This window comes from Ctenopharyngodon idella, chromosome 12 (genome assembly GCF_019924925.1).
Source record: "Ctenopharyngodon idella isolate HZGC_01 chromosome 12, HZGC01, whole genome shotgun sequence".
Lineage (NCBI taxonomy): Eukaryota > Metazoa > Chordata > Actinopteri > Cypriniformes > Xenocyprididae > Ctenopharyngodon > Ctenopharyngodon idella.
The window spans coordinates 30,134,534-30,146,058 of NC_067231.1; the positions used below are offsets into that span (position 1 = coordinate 30,134,534).

The window sequence follows — 11,525 nt, forward strand, 5'->3', positions numbered from 1 at the left end:
AAGTTGAAAGTATCACTTAAAAAGTCAAAATTATGACATACCAAGTCAAAATTATGATATATTGTCAAAATTTTGACTTAAAAAGTCAATATTATGATTCAAGTCAAAATTAGGACCAAAAATGCCAATATTTATGACATACAAAGTTGAAAGTATCACTTAAAAAGTCAAAATTATGACATACTAAGTCAAAATTAATGATATTTTGTCGAAATTTTCACTTAAAAAGTCAATATTATGATTTAAGTCAAAATTATGACAAAAAATGTCAGTTATTATGACATACAAAGTTGAAAGTATCACTTAAAAAGTGAAAATTATGATATATTGTCGAAATTTTGACTTAAAAAGTCAATATTATGATTCGAGTCAAAATTATGACAAAAAAATGTCAGTTATTATGACATACAAAGTTGAAAGTATCACTTAAAAAGTCAAAATTATGACATACCAAGTCAAAATTATGATATATTGTCGAAATTTTGACTTAAAAAGTCAATATTATGATTCAAGTCAAAATTAGGACAAAAAATGCCAATATTTATGACATACTAAGTTGAAATTGACTCAAAACAGTCAAAATTGTGATTTAAAAGTCGATTATGAGATAAAAAGTTGAAATTATGGTCATAATTTCGACTTTTAATCTCATCATTACAACTTTTTTCAACTTTTAGTCATTTTTGATTTAGTATGTCATAATTTTGACTTTTTAAGTCATTTTGTTTTACTTAACATGTCTTAATTTTGACCTTTTATCTCATAATTATGAGTTAGTGTCAAAATGTGTACTTTTTAAGTCAGTCTTTCAAAAGTTTTAAAGTTTTTCATCATTGTAAACACATTTTTTATGATTATTTTTTTTTTTTACAAAGTACAAATATGAGGTCAACAGTAGAAGAACGAACACAAAGATGATAATAATTAAACGGATAAAACAGACTAAAACTAATAAAAATGTGCCTGAGGCGGCAGAAGTTGGCAGAGTCAGTGTTTATTCAGTGAAGTCAGCAGTCAGTCATTGTGCTGCTCTTTTTGCACGTACTCAATGAAAGCGCGACTAAACTCAGTATTTCACAATACAATTTCGATTGAATTTGCAAATCACCATATCTTCTAATGAAGCCACATCCAAATAAGCGGGACGTGAGATTTGCCACTACATGTTCTGAGCGAGGACAATAGGTGAAGTGAGAATTGCGCCCTCCTCCACCGCAGACAATAGACGGACTGCAGGCATCTCATTGATCAGCGCTGCTTCGTGTTACCAGGCGAAATTGGGACGAGAAAGACGTGACATAAACTCTGATTGGCTGAAAAGTCGCGGAGGCGTGGCCAGCGCCAGCGAGTATATAATGAGGCGCTGAAAGGGTTGCGTCAGTGTTTTGCAGACTCTCTGCAGATACTAACAGCTGCTGCACTTAATCCGGTTCACACAGGTCTTTGTTAGTTGTTAGTCTTTGTTACGGACTATTTCATCTAAAGGAAAGTATCGATGTTTCATCGCAACTGAGGATAAACCGGACATAATATCGGTGAGTGTCTTTTTAAAGGGTTTTTAATGTTTAAACAGGGCTGTTTTTATTGTCATTCAAACCTTGAAGTACAATGAGAGATCAACAATGCACTGTGTGCTACAATATCATCATCAGCCCTGCCAAATAAACTGTTAAAACGTTTGTTCTTTGTTGGCTGACTTGTTTACCAGCTGCTTTTGTGCATGAATAATAAAAACAACCCTTCTCTTCCACAGAACAATGCAGGAACAGCTGATTTCCAGCCTTTCATCTGAAGACTCAAGTCTTCCATCCACTCCAACATCTGACGCTCCTTCCAAGCGCTTGTCCTGGAGCAAACTGATGCAGAAACTGCACAGCAGCCAAAGCCTGGACTCTGATTCGGACACACACAGCAGCACAGATGATGCATCAGATGCTGGTAAATATCAGTGCTTTCTGATGGTCTGATGCAACTTGAGTCTCATGCAAGATCTTGACTTTAATGCATGTTTGCATTTGTCCTCCACAGGTTCCCTAACCCTACAAGATCTGTCAGAATCTGATCTGTTTTTTGACCCCTCCGAAGAGGCGTTGTGCAAAGAAGTGGTGCAACTCATCGCACTTAACCTGACCGACGCCAAAGATGGCGTCCTGCACTGCTCCAAACTCCTTATTCCCGAGAAACTTCTGGAGCACATCGGCCATGAGCTGGTGCACCTGTCCGTCAGCGAGCCCTGCGGCCTGCGCGGCGCGCTCATCGACCTGTGCGTGGAGCAGGACGGCGGCTGCGAGGCCGCTGGGCAGATCGCCGTGGACCCTTATCTGGTGCCCACCTTCCAACTGACCCTAGTGCTGCGGCTGGACTCCAGGGGTCTCTGGCCGAAAATCCAGGGGCTTTTCACGGGCAGATCCCCGTCGTCTCCAGTTGTTAGACGTGCACTTAAACTGAGCACTGGATTTCGAGTTATTAAAAGAAAACTGTACAGCTCTGAAGAGCTCTTGATTGAAGAATGCTGAGACTGACTTCATACATGTCATGGACTTTTACTAGGGTTTTTAAATTTAAGCCTCTTGTAACCATTTGCCCATAAGAGGCCTGAAGTTACAATCGTGTTGTATGGCTGTTTAAAGCAGTATATGCTGATCTGTAGGGTGCATTAAAGACTTTATATGTTTATTATGTTGCACTTTTGCTGACGTTCCAGACAGTGAAGCAGGAGTTTTTGAAACGTTTACCTCAGGTTTATGGAAACCAGATATGGCAGCTATTTTCCATGCAGTCGTGTAGCAGACTTTGTTTTTCTTCTGTGTCAGTTTGTTCAATGATGTGCGAATGCCGTTATTGTGCCCTCAGATCAAATAGAAGAGGTTCTTTTACTTTTTTTATTTTTTAAACGGTCATATGCATATTCCATGCATCTTATTTATTTGATATTCAAATGCAACATGTTTTTTGTACTTGAAAGAAATGCAAAAAATAAATCTTTTTGAAGAATCAATGTCTTTAGTTTTGTTGGATGCTTGTTTAGTGCTCAACTGAGCGAGGAAAAACTATTAAGACATTATCACATGACCATACATGTTTTACATTACAACTTTGAATAAAAGCATAGCAAAATGCATAAAGCAACTTGCATTGTATTAATGATATAGTATGCATTTTATTAATTTATGCATCCCTGGGAATCAATATTACTGTTTTTATTGTAGCTCCATGCAGAGATGCCACATATTTGATAAGTATTCTTACACTATAATCTAGGTAAGCTTGTTTACACCATAAAATAAAAATGGTAATTCTGACTTTTCTTGCAATTACGAGATATAAAGTCGCAATTGCTATGTCCAATTGTGAGAGAAAAGTGTTTTTTTCTCATAATTCTGACTTTATACCTCACAATTGTTAAAAAGTCAGACTTTTGTGATACAGTCAGAATTTCATGATATAAAGTCAGAATTATGAGGTATAGTCAGAATTGTGTGATATAAAATCAGAATTTTGATATAAAGTCAGAATTTTTTGATATAAAGTCAGAATTGCGAGATATAAAGTCAGAATTTTTATATTTAATGCATTACAGTGTGTTATGATAATGAATTATGCACAAAGGCGTCAAACAAAGGGTTACCTATATGGGTGGGCGATATGACCAAAATTTTATATCATGATATGATCAATTTTATTTCACAATAACGATATATATCACGATATAGTTATTTTTGATTTACATAAGGTTTTTATATCAAATTTTTTGATACCACTGAAATTTTAAAATTCAAAGAGCAAAGAAAACTAACTACAGTCGAACAAAGACGAATGAAATAGACCAACCTGAAAAACTTCAAGCCCTAGAAATACTACATGAAATATATAAAGTAATCAAATGTTTAAACACTGCAGTCTTTACTGTGTAAATTAAATATACATTTATTCTTATTAAAGTTACAAACTTGAGATTTTCTTTTTTTGTTGTTCGATTAGCATTAAAGAATTGGCTTACTTCAGAATTAAAATTTCCTGATAATTTACTCAAATTTCTTGATAATTTACTCAAATTTCCTGATAATTTACTTATGCCTACGTCAGCCGTATCTCGCAATTCTAACCCTTTAAGTGAAGAGTTCACCTTTCTCTCAGCTGTTCTTGTCAACGTTTCACACGCAGTTTTCCTTTTTTCCAGACGGGTGACTGAACGTGCTGAAACACATGATTCAGCAGCGACTGTGGCATCAGCTGACATTCTGAGTCTGAAACACGCTCCAGTGCAAAACTCACACACCCACACAGAGGACAGTGGCACATACAATCTTTATTTGTATTCAGAGTGAAATAACTGCAGCGTAGTCTCTGTCAGCAATGAAATATTTCCACTAAGTCATGTAGAAAATAAACCTTCGTATGAAATAAATATTCCTATTCAATCCTCCAATAAATATCACCTGTGTACAGCAGCCGTCAGAGAAAGACGCAGGACAGCTGTCGTTAAAGTCGAACGCATACTCGATAATATCCCTGCATAGATAAATCTCAAACATACAAATATAAATCATTAAAAAGACATGATCTTGATCTAAACAAACTCAAATAAATATATGCAGATGTCATCGGACCTCCAGTCTGTTTCATAAAGCAAAAGCAGATTGTTGATTTCTGACCTGTAAAGGGGCTGAATCTAGTGACATTAACTTTATTCAGACTGCAGGGAAACGTCTGTCATCCACAGGAGCCAAAAAACACCAGCTCTGATTTCACACACACACACACACGCACACACACACACACACACACGCACACACACACACGCACACACACACATACACGCACACACACACGCACACACACACACACATGCACACACACATGCACACACACTTTCAGCCCTCAGTAAGTCTTTCCTAGTCAAGTTCATTGGTTGTTCCAACAAATGTATTTACAATCCGTATGGCATTCTTCCATATTCCAGACTGGAGAGATTGTTTTTTGGAACCTGTACAGAAAATATTGATATATTAATGATTATTTGACAAAATACAAATTAACAAAAATTAATGATTTGTGATTAAAACGCAGCATTTCACAACACAAGTAGGATGTTTAACAAGTGATATATCCGTTTAAAGCTGAAGTGTGTGATTTCACCAGAGAACAACAGTAACGCTTTTCCAGCAAGTGTTTGGGGAAGCATTTTCCCACTCCATAGGGATTTCACAAAGTTTGAAACCTTAAACCAAACCAACCAACTCTCAGATGAAAAACACTACAAACCCAAGTCTCGGAAAATAATGCTTACTGGACAAAAACACAAGGTACAAGACGAAAAGACAAAATAAAATGTATAGTCAATGATTATATGTATAAAAAAAATCATATTATATATATTATATATATATATATATATATATATATAGAGAGAGAGAGAGAGAGAGAGTTTATATACATGTATATTCATATTCATGAATAATAAGCAATATACTGTTAATATATAAATAATACTCATATATACACATGAAAAATAAGCAGTATATTGTATTAAAAAAATTAATGAAATTATATATATATATATATATATATATATATATACACACACACACACATAAATTTAAATTATACAATGTAATCTGTATATAGCAATATTTGTTTAAAATTAATGAAATTAATAATTTACATATAAATATATATATATATTTTATACAATATACTGCTACTTTTTCATGTGTATATATGAATATTATTTATATATTAACAATATATTGCTTATTTCTATACGAGATACATGCATATTTTCATATTTAGCAATATATTGTATAAAAATAAATAAATGAAATATATATATATTAATTTATACAATATAATCTGTGTGTATATATAGCAACATTTGTTCAAAATAAATGAAATATATATATAGTTTCTATACATATACGTATATTCATATTCATGAATAATGAGCAATATATTGTATAAAAATAAATAAAATATATATGTAAATATATATATTAAATTTATACAATATAATGTGTGTGTGTATATATATATATATATATATATATATATATACATATAGCAATATATTGTTAAAAAGAAATAAATGTATATATATATATATACACACACACACACACACGTGATAATTAGCAGTATATTGTATAAAAATAAATGAAATATATATAAAATACAATATACTGCTAATTATCATGTGTATATATATATATATATATAAACACACATTTAATTTATACAATATAATTTGTGTGTGTGTGTGTGTATATATATATATATATATATATATATATATAGAGTAATGTTTTAAAATAAATGAAATATATATACACATATATATACACACACACACATATATATATAAATATATACACGTTACAATAATTCAACGATAGATAGATAGAGAGTTTAGGTAGATAAGGCTTCACGGGACTCAAATCAGTCATTTTCTCTATGGGGAATATAAATGGGATTTTTACGTATTGTTCCTATTTTTGTGCTCTATTGCAAAGATAATTCAGTCCCTCACTTGTTTGATAAATCAGTGTTGTTTCGGGACGCTCAAACTGACAAAATGCTTTCATAATGATCTAAAAGCATCACAGAGTCACAGTCTTTCACCCTTCAGCATGACCAATTACACTCTGAACATGCAGAAAATGACCCGCTTCAGCTTTAAATGTCTCATGGAGAATCTACTGCATGTCACTCATTAAACGTGGATCAGGTGGAGAGAGCGCCCTCACCAGGTAGCGCAGTGACCGCTTCCTCTATCCGTGTAAAGACGCCTGAACCTCCGACAGCCGAGAGCAGCTCGGGGTTCCCATCTGCTGCGCCCGCTGGTACAGAGCGCTGTCCCCAAAATAACGCGCGCGGTACAGCAGCCCTTCCTCTGAAACACACACGTCAAATCAGATGATGAAACAGTGTGTGTTCACTGACTCATACTGTGTTATTATGGGTGTGAAAGTCCAGACTGGAGAGAAGCTGATTCATCTAACGTGAGAAGAGGAATGACATCAAAGGAAGTGAGAATATGTAGCCGGTTCTGGCCAGCTCTCATGAATCATGTGATTTAGCAGATGTTGCTTTATACTGCCATTTATTCTGGAATGAACCACCTTATAATAACCTGTATGATTCACTTCATGAACAGATTTAGTGAATGTTTCGCAGAATGTTAATGTAAGTCAGAGTCTGATTGTTAGGACACTTGTCATTTTTGGATTGTGTGTGTGTGTGTGTGTGTGTGTGTGAGAGACACATACTCTGTTGTTTCTCTTTCCAGCAGTTGTTCCTGAGGTTGGAGACGTAGTCGTCCTCCACGCTGCTCTCCACCTGCTTCAGTCTCACGCCGCTGAAGTCCTGAGAGAAACGCTCGTTCACGTAATACGTCACGCCCAGATTCTCCGTCACGCGCTTGTGTGTGTGACCCGCTGACCTGTGTGAGGCAGACACGTGAGGGTTAATTATGGGATACTTTAGAGAGGATGTAAAAAGAGTTTTATTACACACAGAGAGGGAAAACACTTTGATACTCAGTGTTAGAGGTTTCATCAGCACTAACAGTCGTACACTATTATAGCTTTTGTTAGTTTTTTTAATTCATTTTATTTTTATATATATATATATATATATATATATTTTTTTTTTTTATTTTAGTTAATTGGTTTAGTAATTTTTGTGATTTCATCATTTTTACTAGTTAATATTTTTAGTTAATTTTATTTTTTATATTTTCTGATTTATTTTAACTTTAGTTAACGATTTAGTCATTTCTGTCAGTTGATATTTTTTAATTGTTAATATTTTACATTTATTTTGTTTTTACATTTTGTTTTTATTTTAATTTTAGTTAACGATTAAGTAATTTTTTGTGTGCTTGTCATTTTTAATAGTTAATTTTTTTAATTGTTAATTATTTTTACATTTTGTTTTATTTTAGTTAACAATTTAGTCATTTTTTTGTGTGATATTGTCATTTTTATTAGTTAACATTTTTTTAATTGTTAATATTTTAAACAATTTTTTTATATTGTATGTTTTTATTTTAATTTTAGTTAATGATTTAGTATTTTGTGCATGATTATCATTTTTATTTTTATATATTTTTGTTATTTAAAATGTCTGTAGTTTTTGTTAAGTTTGAGTTATTTTAGTATTTCAAGTTTTTTATATTTTATTTGAGGTTAATGTATATTTTATTTCAAGTAATGACATTTTTTATGGTTTTAGTTTTAATAACCCTGCTCAGTAAACAGCAGTATGTTACAGTGCTCTATAAAGACTTTCAGGTCAGGGTCAGAGGTCACAGGCTTCATGCACATGCAGTGTGAAGCAGCAGATGTGCAACTGTCCACTCAGACTTCAGATGATTCCACTCCATGAGAATCATTCAGGGTCAAAGGTTAAGAGTCCACAACCTCTCCAGACTTTCTCAGCCAATCAGACGAGATCTCACATGATTGACAGAATGCATCTGCTGTACAGCTTCAGTGTTTCTAATTAGGATGTGACATTAAATAAAAAAATCAAAGTTCAAACGTTACATTTACCTTAGGAAAGTCATTCAAACTATAAACTCTATTAAAATAAAGAACTCTAGAGTTAATAAACTCTATATTAAATATAATATGTACATTGCACAATATTACATATTCATTACCACCAAACTCATCTCAGACCTTCAGGCTGATCTGATGCAGATTGCTTTATCTCTTCTAACCGAACGGACTTAAAGATTTTGAAACCCGGACTATCTAACAGCATGCAGAAACATGCTAACAATGTGCTAAACCATGCTAGCAACATGCTAAAATGAATTAGCAATGTGTTAAATCATGCTAGAAACATGCTAAAACATGTTAAAAATTCATTAATTTGCTAGAAACATGCTAAAACATGTTGAAACATGTTAGCAATATGTCCATTTGTTAAAAACATGTTAACAATATGTTAAATCATACTAGAAACATGCTAGCGATGTGCTCAATTATGCTAGCAACATGTTGAAACATGTTAGCAATGTGCTAAATCATGCTAGAGACATGCTAACAACAGGATAAACCATGCTAGCAAAAAAGGCTAAAACATGTTAGCAATGTGTTAAATCATGCTAGAAACATGCTAAACATGCAAGCAATGTGTTAAATCATGCTAGAAAAATGTTAAACATGCAAGCAATGTGTTAAATCATGCTAGAAACATGCTAAAACATGTTAGCAATGTGTTAAATCATGCTAGCAAAATGCTAAAACATGTTAAAAATGCGTTAATTTATGCTAGAAACATGCTAGCAACATGTTGAAACATGTTAGCAATGTGTTAAATCAATGCTAGCAACATGCTAAAACATGTTAGCAATGTGTTAAATTATGCTAGCAACATGTTGAAACATGTTAGCAATGCGTTAAATGATGCTAGCAACATGCTAAACATGTTAGCAATGTGTTAAATCATGCTAAAACATGTTGAAACATGTTAGCAATGAGTTAAATCATGCTAGCAACATGCTAGAAACATGCAAGCAATGTGTTAAATCATGCTAGAAACATGCTAAAACATGTTAAAAATGTGTTAATTTATGCTAGAAACATGCTAACAACATGTTGAAACATGTTAGCAATGTGCTCATTTGTTAAAAACATGTAAACAATATGTTAAATCATACTAGAAACATGCTAGCAATGTGCTCAATTATGCTAGCAACATGTTGAAACATGTTAGCAATGTGCTAAATCATGCTAGAAACATGCTAACAACAGGATAAACCATGCTAGCAACATACTAAAACATGCTAACAATGTGTTACTTCATGTTAGAAACATATTAGCAATGTGTTAATGTATGCTGGAAACATGCTAACAAAATGTTGAAAAATGTTAGCAATGTGCTAAATCATGCTTGAAACATGCTAACAACATGGTAAATCAAGCTTACAACATGTTGAAACATGTTAGCAATGTGCTTAGTCACGCTTGAAACATGCCTGCTACATGCGAAATCATGTTAAAGCAACTTGATAAAACATGCTAACAATATGCTAGAACATGTAAACAACACTTTATTGACTTCTTTGTCTAAAATCTTCAAACTTCAAGCTTTTCAAAGGTATTTCAGACTTTTCCAGACATCTAGTTTAATGGGTAACACTTTACAGTACGTTAATGTTAGTTAGTTAATGCATTAATGCATTTATTTTCAGTTTTCAGCTAAATGAAAACTTTAATTTCAGTTTTGGTTTTGGTAAAACATTCATTTGGCAGCATCACTACTTGAAGAAAAACCTTTTGGAGTTCCTCAGGACAGAATCACTCCACACTGCTGATCAGGGTCCAGAACTCGACCTCTGACCCGACCGGCCCGTACCGGCTCATCACAGCAGAAGACCTGCTATTGATTGGACCCTGCGTGGACCGGCATCGTCTCGGCACAGGAGCAACACGTGCAGGACGGCAGCATCAGAGAGGATCAATACGACCTACGCTCAACGACTGATGCATCAGATGATCATACCAATGTGCAAATATTGTGGCAGAGCCCTTCAAATCAAAGTTATGACATCAAAAACACAGCGTTTGTGCGCTACTTCTAGGTCACTCATCAAATGCGAGAACATGTTCACTGATAATGTGACAGAAGGTCAGATCTCCTTCAAGCACAAGATGTTCTCTGGAGCATTATAATCATGCTCAGTGTCACTCATTTGCATATTTGATTAGTGACCTACCAATAGTGCACAATCAGAATAATTTCTTATTCATTTTATGCCATATGTTTTCATATCATAAATAATCACACACACACACACACACACACACACCAAGTTAAATAAATAGTTTTTAAAACTTTATATACACTACCAGTCAAAAGTTTGGAATCATTACTATTTTTAATGTTTTTGAACGAAGTCTCTTCTGCTCATTAAGGCTGCATTTATTTCACAATAAATACAGACAAAACAATAATATTGTGAAATATTATTACAATTTAAAATTATGGTTTTCTATTTTAATATATTTTAAAATATAATTTATTCCTGTGATCAAAGCTGAATTTACTCCAGTCTTCAGTGTCACATGATCCTTCAGAAATCATTCTAATATGATGATTTATTATCAATGTTGGAAACATTAATATTATTTTATAATCTGTGATACTTTTTTCAGGATTCATTGATGAATAAAAGGTTACAAAGAACAGAATTTATTCAAAATATGAATCTTTTCTAACAATATAAATCTTTACTATCACTTTTTATCAATTTAACACATCCGTGCTGAATAAAAGTAATAATTTCTTTCAGAAAAAAGAAAGAAAAAAAATGACTGACCCCAAACTTTTGAACGGTAGTGTATATTGTTACAAAAGATTTCTATTTTAAATAAATGCTGATATTTTTAAACTTTTCATTCATCAAAGAATCCTGAAAAAGTATCACAGGTTATAAAATAATATTATTGTTTCCAACATTGATAATAAATCATCATATTAGAATGATTTCTGAAGGATCATGTGACACTGAAGAC

General features: G+C 33.1%; 2 protein-coding genes across 2 annotated transcripts in view; one reads left to right on the forward strand and one right to left on the reverse strand.

Annotated features, from left to right (window-relative positions):
- Nucleotides 1–1,267: 1,267 nt before the first annotated feature.
- ddit4 (DNA-damage-inducible transcript 4) lies at nt 1,268–2,998 on the forward strand. Its single transcript, XM_051915381.1, has 3 exons — nt 1,268–1,535; nt 1,754–1,938; nt 2,029–2,998. The coding sequence occupies exons 2-3, from the start codon at nt 1,758–1,760 to the stop codon at nt 2,514–2,516; spliced, it is 669 nt and encodes a 222-aa protein (XP_051771341.1). The 5' UTR covers nt 1,268–1,535; nt 1,754–1,757; the 3' UTR covers nt 2,517–2,998.
- A 1,291-nt stretch (nt 2,999–4,289) lies between these two features.
- The window catches only part of dnajb12b (DnaJ heat shock protein family (Hsp40) member B12b), a 14,083-nt gene continuing 6,847 nt past the window's right edge, over nt 4,290–11,525 (reverse strand). The window contains exons 7-9 of the mRNA XM_051915380.1: nt 7,266–7,438; nt 6,744–6,889; nt 4,290–4,987 (exon numbers count right to left, since the gene is read on the reverse strand). Coding sequence (XP_051771340.1) covers nt 6,768–6,889; nt 7,266–7,438 — 295 coding nt within the window. The 3' untranslated portion in view covers nt 4,290–4,987; nt 6,744–6,767. The remainder of the gene's footprint in view (nt 4,988–6,743; nt 6,890–7,265; nt 7,439–11,525) is intronic.